This window comes from Macrotis lagotis, chromosome X, assembly GCF_037893015.1.
Source record: "Macrotis lagotis isolate mMagLag1 chromosome X, bilby.v1.9.chrom.fasta, whole genome shotgun sequence".
NCBI lineage: Eukaryota > Metazoa > Chordata > Mammalia > Peramelemorphia > Peramelidae > Macrotis > Macrotis lagotis.
In genome coordinates, this window is record NC_133666.1 from 551687106 (window position 1) to 551713024 (window position 25919).

At 35.4% G+C, this 25919-nt stretch overlaps 1 protein-coding gene across 1 annotated transcript in view; it reads left to right on the forward strand.

Moving 5' to 3' along the window:
• The window catches only part of MTDH (metadherin), a 73854-nt gene extending 51750 nt beyond the window's left edge, over window positions 1–22104 (forward strand). The window contains 4 exon segments of the mRNA XM_074200457.1: window positions 15256–15375; window positions 17149–17289; window positions 19298–19454; window positions 20332–22104. Of these exon segments, the coding sequence (XP_074056558.1) occupies window positions 15256–15375; window positions 17149–17289; window positions 19298–19454; window positions 20332–20402 (489 nt within the window). The 3' untranslated portion in view covers window positions 20403–22104.
• The last annotated feature ends 3815 nt before the right edge of the window (window positions 22105–25919 follow it).

Consider the following 25919-nt stretch of genomic DNA (forward strand, 5'->3'; position numbering starts at 1 on the left):
TAGGAGATTATTACATTAATTCACATTTTCAGTACTCTGTATCCTTAATTTTTGAGGCATGAGACACATGTCATGAAGGAAGACTTTGCTTCTATGTGCCAACCATGGTACCTGCTTTGACAGCTTTTTAATAAATATAGGAAATGGATTAGAAAATTGCTCTTATTCCATGATTCATTGATCATTGTGTGCTCTTTCCAATGGCAGAGATTGTAGATTATCTACACTTTGTTATTCTGTGCAGTTCTTGATCACATCTCCTAGAATATCAATCCCACATACTATAGAATTTTCTTTCGTTTTTTTAGATTTTTCAAGGCAATGGGGTCAAGTGGCTTGCCCAAGGCCACACGGCTAGGTAATTATTATGTGTCTGAGGTTGGATTTGATAGACTTTCTTTAGTTTAGTTTTTTTTTTTTAAACATTACTGGATCTAAGTGTTACATCCAGTTGCTCCATATACTATCCTTTGCTCTTGCTACATATCTTCACATCCATTTCTAGACAGATTCCTGGATGATAATTTTCACACTACTTTCCCAGCACATTTTCATTGACAGTGTGCTGTTTCCTACACTCCACCAATCATACATCTCTCGATTGCTTTATCAGACACATTTTTTATTTTTGAAGATTATGGAGATGTTCCATTTCCTGACTCCAGGCATTCTCACTAAATATTTCTAACTCTTCCATGTCTGGAATTCTCTTTCTTGTCCTTCAACTCCCTCTATCGATTCCCTTATCTTCGTTAACCCCCCCCCCCCAACACACACACACACACACACACACACACATCCCCCTTCCCAGCTTCCCTGGCTTCAGCTTGCAGCTTCATCTCCTTCTACAAGAAGCCTTTCCCAGTCCTCCTCATTGCTGGTGTCTTTTGTATGGAATATAGCTTTTTTTGTGCATAGATTCCATTTGTCAATCCTCCCTTTCATTGTAAACTACTTGAACTTTTGGCTTTCTTCTCCAGTGTGAGTAACCTGGTTCCAACAGTGTATGTAGTGAGCACTTATAATAATTATTATGCTGTCTTGTGATTTTTTTTATTGCCTCATCAGATAACAGATGGGTTTTGTTTTAGGATAATGCATTTCAGTCTGGAATCTGGATGTCTATCCAGGATATCTGCCTTGATGAATTTACTCATCAAACTATATATCTATGTTCATTCATTTGACTTTTTTTTTTTGAAGGATGATATTTATTTCAATCATTACTAAGCTATTGGACCAAATTCTAAAACTACATTTTGGCAGACAGGTAGCATAAGGAGGAAAAGAATGCAGCATCAATTATGCATTTTATGAAAACTCAAATTCTTCAGCCAAAACACCCAAAAGATTCACTTTTATTCTTTTTTTTGTTTTTGTTTTTTAATTTATTGGTTTTTTATTTTTTATTTAATATTTATTCTCATTTTGTACAAATTAAGTTTTTTATACATTAATAAAATGTTCTTGTTTAAGAGTAAACGAAATACCCCCTCCCCCCATAAATATAGACTCACTCGAGCAATAAAGGGGAGAGAAAAAAATTAATATTTCAAAAAATACTAGTAATAATTGTAGGTATGGCTAGGTGGCGCAATGGATGAAGCACCAGCACTGGAGCCATGAGCACCTGAGCCCACATCTGGCCCTGTACACCCAACATCACCCAGCCATGTGACATGCAAGTCACCCGAACCCCACTGCCCTGCAAAAAAAAAACAAAAAAAAAGAAGGAAAAAAAGACCCAAAATCAAATAAAATAGTAATAATAGTAGGGGTGGCTGGGTGGTGGACAGAGCACTGGCCCTTGAGCCAGGAGCACCCAAGTCCAAATCTGGCCTCAGACACCCAATGATCACCCTGCTATGCAGCCCCAGGCAGGCCACCCAGCCCCATTTGCCCTGCACCCCCCCCCCAAAATAACAATAATAATAATAATAAAAAATGTGCTTGAGTCTTTGTTCCAACACCAACAACTCTGTCCTGGGTGGATCACATTCTTTATGATAAGTTCATTGCAAAAGTTACTTCCATATTTATCCACCATTGCCATTGCCGATCGCAACTCCCTCCTTTCGTATTTCTCCACTACCATGTACTATATTTTCTCTCTCCTTTCACTCTGACTCTACTGTAGGGTAGCTGAGTGGCGCAGCACACAGATCCCCAGCTCTGGGGCCAAGAGGCCCCGAGCCCCCCCACATTACCCCTTACCCAGCATCCACCTGGCCCTATGGTCCCGGACAGGCCTTCCAATCCCAGCCCCTTGCAAGAAGTAAAAAAAGAAAATGTTATATCTGACCACTCTCCCCCCATGGTCCATCCTCTCCTCCATCACTCACACACCCCCCCCCCCCCCCACTTCCCCCTGTCCCCCCCTTCTTACTCCAGATGCCTATACCCCATTGAATATATATGCTGTTTCCTCTCCTAGACACCTGATGAGAGCAAAGGTTCCTTCATTCCCCCTTGCCATTCCCCCTTGCCTCCCCCCCTTTCCATATCATTGCAATAGCTCATTGTAATAAAGAAATCTTATTATATGAAATATCTTCAAATTCAGCTTTCTCCTGTGCTTCAACTATAACAGCTCCCTCTACCTACTCTATTAACTGAGAAGGTTCATATGAGTATTATCAGTGTCAGTTTTCTATGCAGGAATACATGCAGTTCATCATCATCATCATCATCAAGTCCCTCATATTTCCCCCCCTCTCCTCCAATCTCCATGCTTCACCTGAGTCCTGTATCTGAAGATCAAGCCTTCTGTTCAGCTCTGGCCATTCCAACAGGAACATTTCAAATTCCCCTGGTTCATTGAAAGTCCATCTGTTTTCCTGGAAGAGGACATTCAGTTTTGCTGGGTAGTTGATTCTCAGTTGCATTCTAAGCTCTTTTGCCTTCCAGTATATTATATTCCAAGCCCTATGAGCTTCCGATGTAGTTGCTGCTAAGTCCTGTGTGATCCTGACTGCAGATCCACGGTATTTGAACTGTGTCCTTCTGGCTGCTTATAATATTTTCTCTTTGACTTGGGAGTTCTGGAATTTGGCTATAATATTCCTGGGGGTTGGTTTTTTGGGATCTCTTTCTCGGGGGATCTGTGCATTCTCCATTTCTATTTTGCCCTTTGCTTCTAGAATATCAGGGTAATTTTCCTGTAGTAATTCTTTGAAAATGATGTCAATGAGATGTTTCACATTTTCTTCTAATTTTTCATTTTTTTGGTTTTGAAGTATTGAATCCTGGTTTCTCAAATTCATCCATCTCCTGAGTTCTATTCTTTGTCTGAAGGATTTGTTCTCCTCAGAGAGTTTTCTTATCTCTTTTTCCATCTGGCCAATTTTGCTTTTTTAAAGCATTCTCCTCAATAACTTTTTGAACTGTTTTATCCATTTAACCTAAGCTGGGTTTTAGCATGCTATTTTCTTCAGCATTGTTTTGGATTTCCTTGATTAGGCTGCTGATTTCATTATCATGTTTTTCCTGCATCTCTCTCCTTTCTTTTCCCAGTTTTTCTTCTAACTCCCTCATTTGATTTTTAAAGTGTTTTTTGAGCTCTGTCCTAGCCTGAGCCCAATTTCTGTTTTTCTTGGAGTCTTTAGATGGAAGAGCTTGTGCTTCCTCATCTTCAGACTGAGTATTTTGATCCTTGGGCTGCTATGCAAAATATTTCTCAGTGGTCTTATTTCTCTGCTCATTTTTCCAGCCTGATCCTGGTTTTGGGGTGCTTCCTGAGCTTTTGGGACACTCCAACAAGGGTCTCAGTGTCTGAGGCTCTGTCCTCCCTCCTGGTCTGTGAATGACCATTAAGCACCCCCCTCTGCCTGAGGTGTGTGTGGGGGTCCTGCTGTTCTATGGGGGGGGGGGGGCTAGACTGCCATCAGGATCTGAATGTGGTCAGAACCCCAGAGTCCTGTTCCTGGGGCAGAGGATAGAACTCAGCAGTCTCTCTTCACTCCCCTCCCTAGGTTGAATGGGCTCATGCCCTGGGGGCTCCTGCTTACCGGCTCTGCCTGCTTCTGTTTCCTTGCTGTGTGCCCTGAGGGCTGGGCTCCACGTGCTTACTCTGGCAGAGGTCCCCCGCTGTTCCCCCACTTTGTACCTGGTGCTCCCCGGGGTGTAGCTCAGTAAACTCCCCCGCAGCTTAGCGGCTCCCAGCACCCTGGGGCTGCCTCTGGGAGGCTGCCCCTCTGGTGGGCCACCCCTCCAACCCCCTCCAACCCTGGGGAGCAGAGTCTTTCTGCTCTTTTCCAGGTTACCTTGAATAGAACTGCCTCACTGGGTCCCTCTGTGGGTTCTGTCTCTCAAAAATTTAGTTATAAAACTTATAAGCTAAGGATTCTGAGAGAGCGCCTAAGACACAATCCATTCTTGTCGCCATCTTGGCTCTGCCCCCTCCTCATTTGACTTTTCTTTGAATTGTTAGTGATCTCTTTTTTACTTGACTCATTTTTGGAGACTCTCTAGTATCTTGAGGCTCTGTGCAGTCTGTACAGTGTCATCCATAAAATAGCATCTGGAGGCCCTTATCATTTGTGCCTAATTTCACTTTCAATTTAGATTTTGCATAGGACACATAGAAAATTTAAGGTAGTGAGGTAGAGGTTGTGGCACTTAGGAGGACCTGTAAGGCTTCAAATATCAATGAATGAATATAACATGTCAAAGTACTGGAGGTAAATAGAAAAATAAGATAGTTCTTGCTCTCAAGAAGCTTACATTCTAATGAGTGGGATGATACATATAGAAGGTTTCAACTGCACGTCAGATGGAAATGTCGCATGGGACTTAGCATACAGTAGCAAAGCAAATAGTAATGTCCACTGATAAAATGATAACACTTTCTATTGAATCATTTCACAAGATTAAGGACTTTACTGCCAAGAATGTTCCAGTTTTTATTAGCTGTGACTGTAGTACCTGTAGGAGTAGTTGCCTAGGCCACATCTACACAGGGATTGCTTCCCAAGGTGATGGCTGAGGATGTTGGGCTGGAAGAATTTACTATTCCCGATTTTTTCTTTTTCCTTTCTTCCTTCCTTCATTTGTCAAAGGGAAGATGATCATTAAAGTAGTTGTAGTGGTTTAACTTAGCCTGGCACATGCTACCTCCTGTCTTTCCTTCAAAATGCTTTGCTGCTTCAGCTAGACTGGATTACCTGAAAATATGTTGTTGGAATTATATCTTGAAGGAAGTAAGAAATTTTATGAGGCAATTCTGAGGAAGGAGTATATCCGAATCTTAGGGGATATCTGGTGCAAAGGCATGGAGACCCAAGTTTTAGAGTACTATGGAGGAATGGAGAAGTCTTGTTTGACTGGACTATGAAGTGGAAGAAAGGGAGTGAGACATTGGAAAGATAGATTGGGATCAGGTAATGGGGGACTTTAGATTTTTTTCTTAGATGAAATGGGAAGCTGTTGGAATTTGTGATCAGAGCTGTTCTTAAGAGAAATTACTTTGGTAACTAGATGGATTGGAGAACAGAGATCAAGAAACCTGTTTTTTTGGTTGGTGGGGGGTTTTTTGTTTGTTTTTGAAAGGCAGTGGAGTTGAGTGACTTGCCCAAGGTCACACAGCCAGGTAATTGTTAAATGTCTCTGGCTGAATTTGAACTCATGTCCTCCTGATTCCAGGGCCTGAGCTCTATCCATTGCACCACCTAGCTACCACCCTTTCGTTGTAAAAGAAATCTAACATTTTTAGTATTTAAAAACATTCTTTACCTTGAGTTCATCATACTTCTGTCAGAAGAAAGGAGTGTATGCTTCATCACTAGTACCTTGGAATTGAGCTTTGTCACTGCATGGATCATTTCTTAATTCTTTCATAGTTTTCTTTACAATGCTGTGTAAATATTTTTATACATAAACATACATTTTCATTTTTCTTTGATATCTTTAAGGGTATAAGCTTTGTAGTTCAGTGACTTTAGGGGCATAGTTCTAGGATATTTTCCAGAATGATTGAATCACCTATGCATCTGTGTGCCTTTTTAATTATAGCTTAGCCTCTCCCAACAATTGTCAAAGGTGACAAAAATAAATGCAGACCTAAATAAGTGTAGCTATCTGTTACTCCTACCAATATAATCCAAAGGATACTACCTAAATTGATGTAATTATTCATTGCCATATCAGTTAAGCCACTTTATAGACCTGGAAGGGAAAAACATCAAGTCAAGACTCCCTTCCTTCTGTCTTTTTTTTTCTTTTACATTATCTCTCCTTTAGGAGCTTGACCTTGTCTTTGCTCCAGATGAATTTTGTTATTTTTTCTAACTCTATATGGGAACTGCTTATCAGGATCTGAAAAGTTATATAGTATATTGTTTAATTATTACTGTCTTCAAAACTATCTTATCTTTCTTCTTTGATCCATCAGTCTTTAAAAGTTAGGCTTTAATTTTTAATCCTTTTTCAAAAGTCCATTAATGAGTTTAATTTTTATTGTGTTGTGATCTGCAAAAGATGGGTAATGTATAAAATGCACTATCCAGCAGAGACACATAGTTAATGTTCTTCTTTTTTTGGTCTCATTTATCTCCAGAAATCTAGCATATCTAACTTCTGTAAAATACTTCTTAACTCTTTAACCCTTTATTCTTTTGAGTAAATTTTTCCAGGTCTGAGAGGATTACATTGAAATCTTCAAATTTATACCTTTACTCTGTTTCTTCCTACAAATCCATTAACTTTTCCATTAAGTATTTAAGTGATATGTCATTTGATGCTTATATATTAAATCTCTATATTAATTCACCGCAATGTCATTAAGTGTATTGTAGTTTATCTTAGTCTGTTTTTAATGTTGCCTTGTCTGAGACATCTTTTATCAATTTTTTGTTTCAAGTGTTTCCTGTAAATGGTGATTCTGCTTTATATTCACAGCTATGATTATTGATCCTGCAGTTTACCTCACTTCTATCTCAAACTTTTCCTTCTCTTTGCCATGTTTCCTAGTTTACAAAGAAAATAAGAAAAATGTGTGCTTGTTAATAGAAGTGATTTGTATTTTAATCGTTCCATTCCATTACTTCTTTTCCTTTGTCCTAGCTTAGTACCTTACCACAGATTCTTATCCTTTTTTACCATTTTATTCCATTCTCTCTCTCTCTCTCTCACACACACACACACACACACACACACACACACACATACACACACACAGCATCCCTCACCAAATTTACTTTTCCTCTTAACCTCCCACAGCTTTTTCCCATTCCCACTGGATACCTTTGGAAGTTAGTATTTTTCTTGGACACATTCTTTGTGTTATATGTATGCACATATGTATGTCTAACCCACTTTTGTCCAGTTTACACGAAAGGAAGTTCATGTATAGTCCATCCCCCCCAACCCTTTCCTTTATGTTTCTGTAATCTCTCTTCCCATTATTTTGCAAGATCAATATATTCCACCTACAACCATCCTATTGTATTCCTTTGCCTGCTCTTTTCCTTTTTTCTATTAAGATCATTAACATATAGTAAAACTAATTTCAGGCCTAGAAATTAGGGTTCTGAGGAGACACTTGTTTCTTCTTATACTATTTGAATGTAATTATTTCATCATATAATCTCTTCTGGTAGTTTACTTTTCTGTTTTTTCATTGACTCCTTTGATTCCATTTCAGTGTATCAACTCAATTACATCTTTTCATCAGGTGTACCTGGAAATCTCCTTAACCATAGTGATCTATTTTTTGTATTTATTTTTTCCTTGTAAGACTATATTTATTTTGGGGGCTAAATTCTTGGTTGTAAGTTTTCTGATGAGATTTATTTCAAGCTTCTCTCTGCATGCCAGATTTTATGTGATTCTGACTGATTGCTTCAGATTGTCTTTCTTCCTGTCTCATATAATCCTTGATCTTCATTTAGTCCAATAGACCTTTCAATGCTGTTCAGTTGTTTTTAGTCATGTCTGACTCTTTGTGACTCCATTGGGCATTTTCTTGGCAAAGATCCTAGAGCTTTACCATTTCCTTCTCCAGATCATTTTTCAGATGTGGTAAACTAAAGGGAAAGAAAATAGTTTCTGAACTCAGATCTTCCTGAGTCTAGATTTGGTTCTGTATCCACTGTGCTACCTAGCTGTCCCTTTTCAGTGAACCTTTTATTTGAGTAAAGTTTTGTACTTTCTAAACTACACTGTTTCTTCTCCATCCAATTCTTTCCTCTAGAACTCTCAAATTCCTTTCCCATTTTTCCTTCCAAGATATTTTATTTGTAGCACTTTTAATTTGTTGCTTTATTTCTTCCATGAAATTTTGTAACTCTCAGGGACAGTTCTGTAATTTTCTTGATGTTCAGCTGCAGATGATGTAAAGTTATTTTCTTTTGAATTTCTTTCTTGAGCATTTTTTCCTTTTACTTATTTTTCCATTTTCTTTTTTAAGCCTGTATTCAGGATCAAAAGGGCACAGCTACCAGCTCCAGGTGTTCTAACTTAGATTCTGGTCTGGGCTCCAATCTCCTTGGCCCTCACTTGTCCCAGGTCCCTGAACTGAAAGGCTTCCATGAGCTTCTAGACTAGGCTGTTTTTCTAGACCCCTTTTTCCTAGTACCCCTAGGTTATCTCTTTGTGAAGAGTTGAGTTATCAAAAAAGACTTACTATTGTCTCTTCTTAGATTTCTTAATTAGTTATTGATGCCATGATCTTATGTTTAGAATCTCATTTCTAATGTAAATGCTGGAAGAGTATAATCACCATTTTTTAGACTTTTTAGGTTAAATTTGTTTTTATTTTATGGACTAAAACTAGCACTTTCACAATATAGTACAATAAAGATGATTGTACGTGAAACTGCAAACATGTTATGTAAAATTTGATATTCTTGATATAAATTAAAAATTTTCAAGCAAATTTCTCTTTTCTTTCCTCCTTTTCCTTCCCTGATAGCAATGGCTATCATTTGACACAAATAGGTATATATGTAGATGTAAAATTGTAATGTACATTTTTTTAAATCATTTCTTTCTCTTGTTACAGATTGTGCCTTCATATATCTTTTATAGTTAATTTGGGTATTTCTAATCATCAAAATTACTTATTTTCTCAAAGTTGTTCTTAAAATAATATTGCTATTGCTATTACTATATACAGTGTTCTTTGATTCTAGTCATTTCACTCTTCATTATTTCATGAAAGTCCTCATGTTTTCTAAGGTCATTTCTTATAGTATAGTAGCAATCCATCACAGAAATATACCACTTTTTCAGCCATTCCTCAATTGATAGATACATTCCTGCAATTTCCAGTTCTTTGTCACTACAGCAAAAGATAGACATTTAAAAATATATGTTTTCCTTTTCCCCCAGTCATCCTCTTTAAATTTTAAACCAATTACTAAATGACAAGACTTTGTTCATGTTCTGCCTCTTCAATTATTATGTGTATTTTACAATATAGGCTATTTATACAATTAATTTATTTTTCTTTGGAGAGTTTGCTTATCATTTTTTAAATTTTTAAATTTTTCATGGTTTTTGCTTTCCTTGACTCCCTTCTAACCACTTCCTTTCTTATCTCCTAGGTACATAAAATTTGTTTTTGCAGATTTTCCTTTTCATGTTATCTATTTTTTATATTTGCCTTTATTTCTTTACTTAAGAATATACCTCCTCCCCAAAACTGAGAGGTCTTTGTTCCTTCTCTTTTAAGTTTTTTAATTACATGATTTTTAATATAATGTCATATTTATTAGAATGTACTATGGTATATGGTGTAAGGTATTTTTCTGAAACTAATTTCTGTCAAATTTCTTTCCAGTTTTCCAAGCAGTTTTTGTCAAATATTTATGTTCCCATTTATCAAACACTGGATTAAAAATGCTATTGTTACAGAACTTCCATCACTTAATCTATCCCAGATGGTTTTGAAAATGTTCTAAGATCAGGAAATGCTACTTCCCTTTCAGCCCTATTTCTTTTGATCATTTCACCCCTTTTTAATCATAAAAATTTATATTTGTCAAAGGTTTATTTCATCAACTGAGATAATCATGTGATTTCAAATATTTTGGTTTTTAACATGATTAATTATGGCGATTATTTTCCTAATATTGAATCATTTTTGTAGCTTTGGTATAGATCCCACTTGGTCATAATGAATTGATTTCTTTCTAATTGGGTTTTTGCTTAAACTTCATTAAAGATAAGGGCCTATATAATTTTTTCTGTATTTTTATCTTTCTCTGTTAATTATATTTGTCATAAAAAATAATTCTGTGAGGTTGTTTTCTTTCTCAGTTTTTGATAATAATTTGCAAAGTCTGGGTACTAACTGCTAAAAAGACTTCTAAAGACCAGGAGATTTTTTTTCCTCCAGTACTTTCTTTATAGCTAGATTGGCTCCCTTTTTCTGAGATTGAATTACTTACATTCCCAAAGGTTTCTTTTATTTCTTTTCTATTCTCTGTATGTCAGCTAACTTTGCATAAAATGTCCTGATTATTTTTATTTCTTTTGAGTTTTACTGTGATTTCACTTGTTCACCTGCTATCTTACTAAATTTTTTTTTTTGCAAGGCAATGGGGTTAAGTGGTTTGCCCAAGACCACACAGCTAGGTAATTATTAAGTGTTTGAACTCAGGTACTCCTGATTCCACAGCTGGTGCTCTATCCACTGCGCCACCTAGCTTCCCTCTTACTAAATTTTTTAAATACTTTTTTGCACTTATTTTAGGCATTTTCTTTATTGGCTTTCTAATGCATCTTCAGTTCATTAATCCTTTCTTTTTTCTATATTGTTAATGTATATTTTTAAGGATATAATTTTTACCCTGAGGAGTACTTTAGTTGTGTCCCAGAAATTTTACCCTGTAGTTTCATATCATTCTTTAACATGTTTATTGTTTCTGTAATTTATTCAACTCTGATTATTTAGAATTTCTTTGTTAAGTCTCTATTTGGATTTTATCTTTTGTGATCGCATTTTGTTGCACTATAATTTGTGGAGGAAATCTTAGCTATTTCTTCCTTTTTTACATTTATTTGCATTATATTTGTAAACTCTTCATGATCAGCTTTTGTAGAACTTCCAGGTGGTGCTTAGAACAATTCATTTTATTTTACAGCCCCATTTAGAAGCTACCTTAAGTCTTTATTAATCTTACTCTTAGCTTTTCCAAGAATTTGTTCAGTTCTATATTTTCCCTTTTGTTTTCCTTTGGTAAAGACTTAACACATGATAGGAAGAGGGCTCCCTGTCCTATTCTGTTACTGTTTATGTCTTCTTGTAGCTCAGGAAATTTTTTTTTTTAAGAATTTGAATGCTAAGGGAATTGAGTGGATTAGCACAGCAAGCTGGTTACTTGTGAAGACTGAGTGAAACAGACTTACTCTAGCCTGTGACTTAGTCCCTTTTCTATTCAATTATGGGTCTAGTCCAGAGTCTGTCTTGTTAGAAACTCACTCAGTTTTGGAATTAGGAGGAAACAATTATGTATGAATTTAGACTTGTGTGGCTGGGAAACTTTGCCTGCTGCCTAGAGAACCTTAAATGAACTTGGTAATGTTAACCAGAGGCATCCCAAGATTGGTGCACAAATTCACAACTGTACAGCTGATGTATTTTTCCCTTTTAAATATTGGTCTGTTTGATTGTTTTACTGTATAAATATGTCTCCTTCAGTTTTCAGTGTTCTGTCCAAGCTCAGGTTATCTGGTTCCAATTTGTTATGCTACTAGCATGCATTGCTTTAATGAATCAATAGACTTGGAAGCTTGAACTTGTGTTTCCTCAATCATTTCACCTTTTCCCACCACAGTGCTAAGGCATTTGAAGTATGTATTAATTTTTGGTGTAGTTTTGCTGTCTAAGGTTCCTTTTAGCATAATTTCCTTCTTCCTCCCTTTTTATTTTTTGAATATTTCTTTATCAGAGAGCATGATGTCAACTCCTGCTTTTTTACATTCACTTAATGCATAGCAAATTTTTCCCATTCCTTTAGGTTTGTTTTGTGAGGTTTTTTTGCTTTTTTTTATATATGTTTCTTATAAACGACAGAATGTAAGATTTTTCTTTTGTATTTTGTTACTTTTGTTTTATTGTATTGTTTCAATTTCTCGTTTTCCCACTCTTTTGCATAGCACTATATTTTTTCATTTACTTTATCCCTCTTCAAGTGTTCCTTTTTATCTTTCTCTCTTCCCCTTGCCCCATTGCTTTCTCATTTGTTAATTCTTTCCCTTTTAGGGTTTTGCTTATTAATTCCTTTTCCTTCTCTGCTTTTAGCAAATTGTATAATCTTTCCCCCACCACCCCCATTTAAATAGGTTCCTCACCTCCCTTTCATTAACTTGTCCATAAGTTAAGGAAAAAAAAATTTCTCTTCACTCCTTTCCAAAAAAAGGTTTCTTTCTCTTCATTATCTTTTTTGTCTACTAGAAATCTTCATGTTCTGACTCATAACCTTTATAATAATTAGTTTTTCACTTTTCTTTGTATTCTTCATTCAATCAAAACTTAAAGTTGTCCATTCAAGGCTGCTCTCCCTTTTAGACAAATTGTGCCTCAGTTCTAGAATAGTGCCATTTACTGCAGAAGTCAGAGGGATCATTTGCCTCATTGTAGGCTATCTATAGCCCCACTTGTAATCTGTACCTTCTTTTATTTTATTGAGCTTTTTTTTTCTACATTTGATTGGAAATTTCCCTGTAGATTTTTTTAAACACCACCAAATCCTGCAAACCATAATCAATGTCCCATCTGGGTGGCGCAGTGGATGGAGCACCAACCCTGGAATCAGGAGTACCTGAGTTCAAATCCGGCCTCAGACACTTAGTAATTACCTAGCTGTATGGCCTTGGACAAGCCACTTAACCCCATTTTGTTGCAAAAAAAAAAAACACCATAGACAATCTCTTTCACTGATAAGAATATTTATCAGTAGAACCTACTACCAAAGCAAGGCTTCCTTTTCCTCATCCATCCTCCCTCCTCAATATCCTATAGGCTCTTATCTTTCAAATACAATAGGATCATTTTAACCTTCATTGCTAGACCTAGATTTGACTCTAGCATATCACACATTCCTCTTCATTCCCCTATTCCTACCTTCTTTCACACACTGTCTCATGTTGTGATGTAGTAATACCAAAAATAAACAAACTCAGACATTGTTTCTAGGGAAGATAGTGCCAGATTCTGTCCAATTCTTTCCTCTTCAATATTACTTCCACTGGATTTCTCCTTTGAACTAGGTCCTCCTGACTCCAGAGCTGGTGCTATCCACTGCCACCTAGCTGCCCCAGTTCTAATTTTCTTTGTAAAAATGTTTCAAATACTTCTCTATAATTGAACATGAACATATTTTTTCATTTATGGTTAAGCTTAGCTTTGCACAGTATGTCAACGTTGGCTGCATTCTGAATTCCATTGTTTTTCAGACTACATTATTCTAAACATTTCTATATTTTCTAGTGTGGGAAGAATGGTTTTGCATTATTTGAATTCGTCTTCCTTTGTATTGAGGGCAATTTTCCATTATTTATGAAATGTATTATTAAATGTTACCACTGTGTGTCTTGGAGTTTGCAGGCATGGTAGTTTTATTTGTTTGTTTTTGCTTTTTTTCTGAGTTGAATTCTTTGAATTGGTATTTCACTTTCTATGACCAGAAATCCTAGGCAGTTCTTACAGTATTAAGAACCACAGGGGGCGGGAGAGGTGGCTAGGTGGTACAGTCGATAGAGCACTGGCCCTGGAGTCAGGAGTACCTGAGTTCAAATGCAGCCTCAGACATTTAATAATTACCTAGCTGTGTGGCCTTGGGCAAGCCACTTAGCCCTATTGCCTTGCAAAAAAAAAAAACAAATTAAAAACTTTTTTTAAAAAAGAACCATAAGAAGGGGGTATTATGGTATTAAGTTCTATCCTGTCCCCCCTTTTTTCTGATAGAGATCCTTAGAGTTCTCTGTGTTTCTAGCTTCAGAATCAATGTTTTGCTTGAATAATGAGGATATTTTCTTTTAATGTTATTGTATTTTGCTTCTCTTTTTTAAGTTGTCCTTCAGTTTTATGTGGTTACATTTTCAATCTATTTTTCCTCTCTTTTGTTTATTTGGTGAAACTTGTCATTCAAGATTTCTGTTTTTCTATTCTTTTCATTAATTTTACTCTACTTGCTTTAAATTATGATATCATAATTCTTATTTCTCTTTTATTTGACTCTGGAATAATGTGTTGTGGTTCCATGTACTCTTCATATTCCAGGATTTTCTATTTTATCAAATGTCAAAATCATTTTCCTTTGCTGGCAGCATTTATTCCTGGATCTAGAACCATATTTCCTTCTGTTAATGTTTTCCCTGTTGATTTTTCTACTTATTCAAAGATTTTGACTTTTCTTCGTACTGAGATCTTTGGAAATTTAAGTCGCACCCGCCCCGCCCCCCCCACCTTGATTTTTCTCCTATTCATTTTCTGACTCTTAATTCCTCTAATAGTGATTTCCTTGGGAGCCGGACTTCAATGTTTTTCAGCCTCCTCATAGACTTTTTTTTTAGGGTTTTTTTTTTGCAAGGCAAATGGGGTTAAGTGACTTGCCCAAGGCCACACAGCTAGGTAATTATTAAGTGTCTGAGACCAGATTTGAACCCAAGTACTCCTGACTCCAGGGCCAGTGCTTTATCAACTGCACCGCCTAGCCACCCCTCTCCTCATAGACTTCTGAAACTTTTCAGTTTACCAGCCTTGGCACTGTCATTTGGTTGGTTGGACCTGGCCCCAGTCAAATGTCAAGTTCTTTTACTCAGACCTGGTGGATGTTTCTCTGCTTCCCCTCCCCACCAAACAGCCAGGCTCTCCTTTCTTGGGCTCTCTTGTGGCAGCTTCATTGGGGCTAGCACTGTCAGGACTGCTGAACAGTAGTGGTGGTGCTTTGAAGCTATGACTTAGAGCAGGATTTTACTCCTCAGGGTCAGTGTGCTTTCATGGTTTGTGGGGTGGCAGGAGGTTGTTTTTAATCTTCATTTGAATTCTGAGTTCTCTGGACCATGGAGATAACCAAAGTACCTTTATCTTGGGTGCACAATTTCTGTTTTGGAAAATCTAGAAAGATTATTATATAGGGATCAAAGAAGACGTCTAGTCCTCTTTATACTATCTTGTCCCAGAAATCCTTAAAAAAAGATTATGGTGAGGAAATGCTTTTACTGTGAAGGAGTATCCCTAGTTGATTTTTTTGAAGATTTAAATATAATTTAATCTCATTGTTTCTCATTAATTCTTATTTTTAAAATTAGTTTTCAGATGATGATAAAGAAAAGGAAGATGTGCCCTTACAGAGTTCTGCATCTGGTAAATCTAAAAAGAAGAAAAAGAAAAAGAAGAAGCAAGGTGAAGAGACTAATTCTCCTGCACAGGTAACTAGAGTATTTCCTATTTTGTTTATGAATTCTTCTAATATAAAGCAATAGCTCAAAGGTGACTAGAATAACAATGAAGAACCGAACCCAGAAGGGCAGAAACCATAAAGCATTGGCCATTAATATTTGATCATTTACTTTATTTTAATAAAGTTGCTCTTACTTGTTGACATCTACTCTGGTAGAGGTCATAAATTCAAGGGACTGAACTAAGGGTGGAAAAAAGCAAGCACTTTGTTGCCATCTCATGTTCTCAGACTTTTTAAAGTTTTTTTTGGGGGGGGGTTCTAGGCAATGGGGTTAACTGACTTGCCCAAGGCCACACAGCTAGGTAATTATTAAGTGTCTGGATTTGAACTCAGGTACTTCCTGACTCCAGTGCCAGTGCTTTGTCCACTGTACCACCTACCTGCCCTGTTCTCAGACTTTTTTAAGAGACAAATTGCCTTTAGGTGTTGGGCATTACTTTCTCATCCAGTTTGCTTTTTGTTTCAGTTTATTGGCAAAATAAATTCACAAAGCAAAAATAACACTATAATCTCTCCCTTTAGTCTTTTTTTGCCCCATAGTTCCAGTAAACTCCCCAAAGCGTAATTAGTATGGTATTTCGAAATATGTTTGAATGTTTTTTATTGTTAATAAAAATAGCTCAGCTCCTATAGTATTATGAAGTTAATTAGCTATTTTATATACAGAGAAACAAAATGGCATACTGTATTGCCCTCTTTGCATTTTGGTTTTGGGGTTTTGTTTGTTTTTTTAATCCATAGCTGCACTTATATTTGTTGCTGTGTGCAATTTATTGTCCAACATAGCAGAACAGACCATCTGTTATTTGGAAATATATTGTCTGTGCCTTTTATTAAATGAACAAATAAATGAATAGACAAACAAGTAAATAAATATTTGCATGTGCACTGGAACAACCCCATGGGATAGTGGATAACAAACTAGCCTTGAAATCAGAAAGACCTGCGTGTTCATGATTTCTGTGTGCCCCTGACTTTGAAACTGAGTTGTTTCTTTGTATTAATTAAAGAAACTTCCTCCATCAATGAAGTAACAGTTCTGATTCTCTTTCAATGCACATCCTCTCCCTCGGACATTATCTTATGCACTGGTGCAATACATATATATATATATATAGTTCGATTATAATGGAAATTTTATGTGACCTCAAAGTAATCATATACAATTTTGCCAGTAATAATTAAGCAAGTTTAGTACTTAAGGTAATATAATTGATTTAGGAAGACTTGGACTGAATGAAATAATAATATGAAATGTGATTTCAGCTTCATTTCTATTTAATAGTTTTGGAAAGCACTATTTTTACTAATCTCAGTTGTCTGGAATGGCTAAAACCTAGTGAAGTAAAAGGAAAAATAACTATCCCTAAGCTTACAGATTTACTCTTCTCTAAAGCAGAAATTATCAGTTACCTTATGAACTATAGATCTCAGGCTACCAGGTAGCACAGTAGTTATTAAGTGGCTTAGGAAGATCTCAGTTCAGATTTATTCTCAAATGCTTCCTAGATATGTGACCCTAGACAAGTCATTTACCTCTGCCTCAGTTTTTATCTGTAATAGGGAGGTGGTAATAATAGTACCTATGTCCCCAGGAGGTTGTGAGGATAAAAAGTGTAAAAGACTTTGAAACCTTAAAATACTATCTAGAAAGCCAGTCATTTATTATCAGTTTTATAAATTCCATTAATACTATCAGTATTCTATGTAAACCATTTGAACATTTTTTTCCCCTCCACAGGATACAGAAGAATTAGAGAAAGAGTTTAGAGAAGATTTCCCAAAGGAGATTTCTCAGGTTCATCCAAAACAGAAAAAAGCTCTTTCTTTGAAGACCATGAGCACTAGTGATCCACCTGAAGTACTCATCAAAAGTAGCCAGGTAATTTTCTGTTATTTATGAACTAACAGACTCAACATTTGTTGTGAGAGGTGAGCCATGGTGATTCAGAGGGAGTCTCACTTGCAACCTCTCTAAGGATGTAGATGTTGGTTAGCATGGCCAGTTTTCAAAAACTATATCAAATTCTGTCTAGCTGGAAGTTCTATTTTTAGGAAATATAAATATATTTTAAATTGGGCTTTAGAGATGTTTGTATTTTATAGAAGGTATTGATAACGTAGCTGGTAATGTAGCAAAGCAGGAGCAAGAGAGGGGCATTTCATTAGAGGAAAAGAATGAGTCCATCACATTGAGACAATAGTACTTGGTCCCCACATGGCCTTTTATAAAGTCAGCGCTACACCTAAGAGTGAAGACTGATTTAAAACTATTAAAAATAGTAAACGTTTAGGGATTTTTTTGTTTCTCTGTTTTCTTTCCAAATTCTACATGTTTTGAATTAGAAGGAAATAATTCCAACATCTGTAGGTTTAGCTTTTATCAACCAAGATACACCAGTGTTTTTTATCAGCAACTCACTGTCAAAGAAATTGCTGTTTTGTAAAAATATGTATTTGTATACACATTCTTGATTGTTTAATATCACTTCAGTTATTTAAATTCCTTATTTCTTTATAGTAGCTTAACCCTCAGATATTGTGTGCACTTTATAGTTATTTTGAATGAATTTTCTTTTTTCTTTTTTCCTTTTCATAGATTGTTCATAGATTTTATGAGCTCATTTTTTGCCCTGCTGCTTGACTGAAGCAATTAATTGCTTCAGTTATTTTCTTTGCCGAGCTCTTGTTTTCTTTTCAAACACCATGCTGTAAACAAATGGGGATAATGTTTTCCCTCCTTGCCTTTCTTTCTCTGAGAATCATGTCAGATAAATAGCAGAGAAGGGTTACAGATATTGCTACTCCTTTTGTCGTGACCCTTAGGTTACATCTCCATGGCACAACTAACCAGACCAATTTCCTTCTTGCTTACCAGGCCTCCCTCAAAGAAAGGACAACAGAGCTCACTCATGCTCAGCCTGCTGAGCAAATGGTCAGACTGTACATGCAGTGTGGCTTCAGAATTTTCTCTAATAGAGTTTATTTGTTGTAAAATTGCTAAAAGAGCTAGAGCCACAACAGCATCTACTTTTGTATGTAGTTTTTCTCAGTCAGTAAATGACAAGAAGTACTGCTATTCCTTGAGTTCATCTCTTAGGAGGGATTAGCATAAAATAAAGGGTTAACCATGCCTTGGTGGTGTTGCTTGTCACTGACCAGACAGATATTTCCTCCTTCCTTTCCACCCAGGAGGTAATGCCTAGAGGTAAAAAACTGGAAAAGGAGGTGGAAGGAGTCAAAGTTAGAATTTGCTAACAGGTCTTACTGCTTGATGGTTGCAAAAATCAGAAAACAAATTGATTGGGAATTGACCAATGGAAAGAATTTAGAGAAATGGGAAGACTTCTATGAACATAAAGCAAAGTGAAGTAAACAGAAGCAAGAGACATTATATACAAAAACAAACAATAAACATTTCACCGAAACCAAGTTGAATTCTTAACTATATAACTGATCTTGATCCTAGAGTATAAGTCAGTGAAACACATCTTCCTCCTTTCACTTGAGAGGCTGGAGATGTAAATATAGTATGCAGTGCTGAGGGAACTTTATGCCAATGGGAGGAGAGAATATAAATTAACTAAAATTTAAAGTTAATAAAAATTAAGGAAAATTTCTGTTCTTGACTAAATTCATCATACCTGTATGTTATAAAGATCTTTAAATTTAAATTTCAGCCAGTTGGATCTTTGAATAAGATCTAATTTTCATTTGTTTCACTTAAAGGACAAAAATAATTTTGCTTGCGCTTCTATTGATGAAGTCATCACTATAGCTTTGTTAAGATCAGTTGCTAGCATGCATTACTAAGAAAATTCTCTGAAAATTGAGTGTTTAATTTTGTAATACCCAATAAATCTTTTTTTTAACTTTGTATTTCAAAATAGCCTGTTAAAACTCTTCCACTTGCTGTTTCTACCGAGCCATCTGTAATTTTATCACAAAATGAATCAGATAAGATCCCTTCCCAAGTGCCCCAGACTCTACAAGAGACAGCTGTTTCCAAGCCTAATCTTAAGCAGAATAGTGTGCCTCCTTCTCAGAGTGAGTAATCCTTATGAAAGGGGGGAGGTGGGAAACGGGGACAAGCAATTGGAGGGGTTGGGTGCTCCTTTGTATTGCCAGGATTTCAGTAACATTTTCAAAGGTTTATAGTTTTGAAAACTAGGTAGGAAAAATTAGATTATCAATCAGATTCAGAACACATCAACCCTAGTTTCCCTTGTTCTTAATTTTAGTAGACGAGCTGACCAGATTTATGGGATTCTTACTGACAATCCTGGTGCTGTTAGGCACAGTAAATTGCACCTCATTTTAATGTCCCTCCAGCTCTAAAATTATTCTGTGAACTTCTTAAAGATTCCCTAATAATAGTTTACTGGCACACATGGGGCATTAACCCATTTTTTTTTCTTGAGTGAATGCCCAGTCTTCCCAAAGATTGATGATAATTTGGGGCAGTTCTTGGTAAAGACAGAGGTGAGAGTAAGATTATTAAAGTAAATTTCATAGTGATGAGCACATCCCTTACTCTTGCTTTCTCTGCATATTGGTGGACAGATAAGTATGAATAATGTTACAAGAGAAGTACAGGTTTTCTTATTTCAGTGAATACTGAATTCCCCAAAATGGTTTCAGTATTAAAATTTGCACTGCTTATTTCTATTGGACTGGAACCAATTACTATACTTTTTCTTTTAAAAGGGCAACCTGAAAAATCTCTAATATCAAAAACATATCATAGGGAAAATAGAATATTGAAAACATAGCACCCAAAAATTGAACATAGATTTGGTAAAATATCACAAAAGAGAATTTTTAAAAGAGGATTTTATTGTATTTTATATTGTTGTAACTCTTATAAAGCATGGAGAGGTGTTTTATCTAAGTTTTTTCTTTTATGTTTTGCCTACTCTTTTAGCCAAGTCTGAAGCTAGCTGGGAATCTCCCAAACAAGTAAAAAAGAAGAAAAAAGCTAGACGAGAAACGTGAATGTTTTATCCTGAATTGGACATGTGTTGCGCAGACACTGTCTTGAAGATTATGCTGTTTATGCAATAATTTGTGAACATGTACAGAATTTTATATAAATTTCAACTGATTTTTAAAGACAAAACTGCTGTGAATGCAACCAACATTAAAATGGAATCAAAGGAAAGTTAATTTGCAAAATTAAGAGCTCAGCAGAACATGCTACATTGCTGGAAGACATTTAGGAGTTTCTTTCAATTTTATGAACTATCTTAATTTAAGAATATAGATCTCCTGGTTTTACAACAGTGCCCTGTTTACAACAGATTGTGTTCTGTCTCATCTGCAGCTGAGGACTAGAGTGTTTAGAGAAACGATTGGCTATAAAATAGTGGGTATTTCTTGCATCTTTGATTCACAGATTGTCTACCATTTGAATTTGCTTCACATGTAAATCAAAGTGCTTTGATTAATTGCATAATCTTCCACATTTTACATATTTTTTGGTAGCAGTGTGTTTTAAAGGAGTCACAAGTGCAAATACAAAATCATTTTTTGTCATTTGATTCACTGAGCCTTTATGGTTTAGTTAACAGTTAAAAGAAAAAATGCTTTCAAATTAAAAGATCAGAAATGCAATTGACTTGAGTATGGTTCATGAAGTTATTTTTGATAGTCTTAAATTACTTGAATTCTTCAAAGTGCAGTATATTTTTAATTATTACAAAAACTCAACTATGTGTATATGGTCTTGTTTCTGTTTCTTTTTAGAATTTCATTCTCATGTTTAATTGCTCGTTTTTAATGATGTGAACTCTTTTAGTCAAACTCTTAATTCACCTTTTCCCTTTCCCAAGCAATTATTTTTACCAGCTTCAATTCTGTTTTCTTTGTTGCTAAAATGTTTTTTGACTTTAAAATTGAAATCATTCACACACTAGTTACACAAGACATCAAAGTTTTGATGGAGGATGGAAGACTAAAATCAGACAGCTTTAATTGACATTGTCAAGAACTCCAGTTATCAGGAATACATTTTTTTACTGCCTTAACCTGTAGTGTGTAGAATATGCATCTAAATTTCTTGAGGGGGGAATTAGTGTTTTTATAAGAATTTTCATGTAAGTATTACAGTTGTAGTTAAATAAGGAACATTTCCCACTTGAAAATGTATTGATTAAAATGATGTGTGAAATGTTCCATTTTCAGGCACTGTGTAATTATATTGTAATGAACTGGCAGGTATCTATCTTTGTATCTATAAATAGTGCATGCTCAGCCATGTACACTGTAAATAGCCTTTACCAAATGTGTTTGACAAGGACCATAATTAACATCCCTTAGTGAATTGTGATCAAGAAAAAAAAAGCCATGAATTATTTGATGAGACTGGCTTAGTTGTTTTTATGTGCTCAGAGAAATTGTTTGTAACAGCTGTAACCAATGGTACTGATCCAACCATCCAATATTGTCTTATTTTACTTGACTGCAGTTTGTTAGTATTGACTTATGAATGCTAGGAAGAGTGGAGAAACAAAATTACTTTAGTTTTGCTGAAGATTGGCTTTTATCAATGATCTGCTTTCCTAGTAGTGATTGCTAACTTTTATACAGGTGTTAACATCTGTTTCAGGAACATGGCAGTATGTTTACATGTTCAGAGTTTTGTTTAATTCAGTGACATTTCTAAGTTGATTTGTTTAAATAAATTGAGCAAATGATAGCTTTGTTTTGTTTTATTTTGCTTTTGGGGAGTAAATGATAACTAATGTGATACTGAATTGTTCAAAAATTATTTTCTTTGGTTAATTTTAAACTTAATATTTCCTCAAAGACTCAAGGATCCTGGTTTATCTGCCAGAATTTCTCATAGGTTTTTTTTTTTTCCCGAGGGGGAGTATGGGGAAAGTAAAAGAGCCTGTGTAATTAAGAAGTGTGCCAAAAGGTCTTCGTTTAAAGGAATATTTTGGGTGTCAGTTACTGAAATGTAAATTTATCATTTTTGGTAATAATACGTGTCATTCTTTAGGCACTTATTATCTAATGAAAAATTTTACTTTATAGTCTAATTGGTTCTGTGTTTGTATGTAGATACTGCAGAGCAATATTTAAGTCCATACTGTTTATTTTCTTAATTAAAAATCTGTTAATACAGCATAAAATGTTTTATAAAATCTAAATTTTTTTTACCCAGTACTTCCATTTGGTTTCATTATGGTTTGATGGTTTCAAAGTTTGTGTAAATTCAGTGTATACATAGAGCTACTTTTCAAAGAGACTTAAAGAATGCTGTGTTGTGTAAGATGTTTTGCTTGTTATCAATAAAGCAGCCTCCTTTTTTCCCCCTTTCCTTTTTTTTAAAAAACCTTTTCTCAAAGAAAAAAAAATTGTCCAGTTCTCCTTGACATGGATTGTTATGCCAAAGTCTGGGTGATATTTGTTGCATTTTCTGCCAGAAATTTGTTTGCTTTTATTGATGAGGAGGGAAATTACATATATACATACATACACACACACACACACATATGCTTTCTCAGCCATATTTGCATTCAGGATTATTTTATTATTAAAATTAAGAGTTTAAGTAGTACATCAGAAACAATAGAATAATTCTTGAATAGGGAATGACTTGATGAAAATGGTGATATTTAGGAAGATTCATGGTCCATCAGCTCAAACATGAATTATATACACAGACTTAGAGATCAGGGTTTAAACTGCCAAACAAGGAAGAAAGTGGCTATGAAACCACTAAAATTTGCGATCAAACTTTAGGCCTAATGAGCTACTGGGCTTTTAAGTACCACTTGTTAAAGGTAAAATACAGAGCTTTCCTAAAATGTCCTTATGAGACAAGTTTTAGTTTCCATACCTTCTTTGAGAAACTTGACCTTTTCACCACCACAGTTTATGCTAAGTACCATAAAGAAAACATACTATAAGTTGACCTTTAAGATTAAGAAAATCTTCAAAATAGGAATTAATTTACAGTGGGTACATTGGCAGCTGACAGGTGCCAGAAATCCCCCATCTGCTCACACCAGCTACTGCTGACCAGCAGAGATCATCTCAGCCCCCATTCCTACCTGTTGGCTGCTGTTCAGAGTAGCAGGTGATGGGCAGCAGAAATGCCCCAGCTCCCAGTGCTAATAGACAGGCGCTGGGGAATTTCTGCCACCTGTCAGCTTTGCTTTCATCAGCAGAAACTAGGAGAGCTCAGGGAAACCTTGATGTCTTATCAGCTTTCACAGAGAGCAGCAGTGGGGTGTGGACTTCATCCTCTATGGTAAGTATGGATTGGAATCTAAATTTTATGCAGGATTTAAATCGTTAGCCTATGCACCATATTAACTTGTACCCACCCAGAGAGTATTAACCTTAAGTATATACTCTTATTGTTAATTCTTTTTTTGTTTGTATTTTTTGCAAGGCAATGGGGTTAAATGACTTGCCCAAGGCCACACAGCTAGGTAATTATTATTCCGGTTAGAGGCCAGATTTAAACTCAGGTACCCCTGACTCCAGGGCCATTTAGCCACCCCTCTTATTGTTAATTCTTAATCAGTAGAGTAAGTTATGCATACTTCTTTCAAAATGTCAATAAAAAGGACTTTCTGAAGACAACAATTTTAAAAGAATTTAAATATTGGGTACTTTTTAAGATGTAGATTGTTTTGGTAAATACTTTTTATCTGAAGCTAAGATCTTTTTTTAATAAATTGAAGAAAAATGGAATCTGTCTCCTGTTAGACCAGAATTTTAGTACAGCATACAATTTATAGTTACCTTTAGAAGGTCAAGGGCAACTATTTTAATATGTTAACTGACTCAGTTGACCCTAATGCTAATTTAAAAAATAGTATTTACTATCTTACTGTTCCTTTTTTACATCTTTTGATTTATAGTGCTGTAGTCTTGAACTTTTTACCAGTGATCAGAGCAAGGTAGTTGGTTCTGAAAATATTTAATACATTATTCCCCCAAACTGACTTAGGTACCAGGAATATACAGTATTCAACTTTGGATTAGTCTTTTTTTATATTGAACACAAAATTTTTGGTAAATATAAAAAAGAACATAGATATTTCAGAAAATATATGTTAGCCATTTTCCTCAATCAGAAGTTTCATACACTTCTAAATCTCTTACTTCAAAGACAAAGACAAAAACTATGTCTTCGGAGTGCTCAAAAATCTGAAGCATCAAATTGCATTAAGGACAACAGCATCCTGCTTCAATTGAAAAAGGGAAACTTTATTATTCTTCTAGGATTAATTACCGGGGGTGGTATTTTTATAGCATTCTTTATTTTTTCTTCCCTTTTCCAATTATTAATTATTGCTGTCAAACAGCAAGGATACAAGAAAAATAAAGATTTTAAGAGCCATCTGGAAAATGCACAAAAGAGATCCCTAGGAATATAACTTTCCATTAACAAGCAATCAGAACTCTACCTCCAACTTTCAAAGGCAGGTTACAGATAACAGGCTCTTTAGGTTTGAAATTATTTAGGTTTAAAAAATGAATATGAGTCCATATTTTGTATAGTTCTCTAAAGTGATAGTCTTTAATCTTCATCTTGATAACTAGGAAGCACTGTCATGTTTTAAACATAAAACAACTGAAAGTTTTCTTTATAACTTTGAGTTAAGAATTCCCCTAGCATTCGGATTGTTTTTTTTCCTGGTTTCCCTTAATATTTGGAGAGATTTTTACCTGAAATAATTTTTCTGTTTTTGACCTGGCTATCATCTTAGACCTATGAAGTTGATTTTTTTTTTAAATCTAAGGGAAAGACTTATATTATTTGAAAACTCAATTTTCTATTCTATTGAGACCTTTTTGGATTCCAACTGCAGTCCAGTAAGTTAGCTATATTCCTCTCAGCTTTGTTACCTGCAACATTTGATAAGTGTCTTACTGTCTTTTATACAAATTATTGTTTTAAATGTTAAACTGCACCAGGTAAAGAACAGATCTCCTAGGCTACTGTGGACCTTCAATTTTGAAATTAAACTGCTAAAGACTGTTCTTTCAAATATTTACACATTTATCTGTCATTTATCCTACATCTTTCCATCTTTTCCAGGAGAATAATGTCATAGAATGTCAAATTCTCTGAAAAACAACATAATCTATGTCATTCTAATAATATCTTCCAGTTTGAGTAATCCTACCAAAGGAAATGCGATTAATCTGTTTTCCATAAATCATTGTAGATTTTGGCTAACCATTCCTTTAATAATATGTTGTGGAATTTTTGCCAGAGATTGAAGTCATTTTTTGGCCTATACTTTGCAGATTCATTCACATTTTTTTAAATTGGGACATTAGCTTTTCTGTAGTCTTCCATTATATCTTAAGGATCACCAACCAGTGGCTCACCTGCCAGTTAATTTTTTTTTAACATACAGCTCATTTGGTCCTAATGACCTGAGCTCAAGGGCCAACTATTTAATTACTATATAGCTATCTGAAGAACAACTCATTGGACATTTTTATTTCATTCAAGCAGGAAGACCTTTATGTTTAATAGAG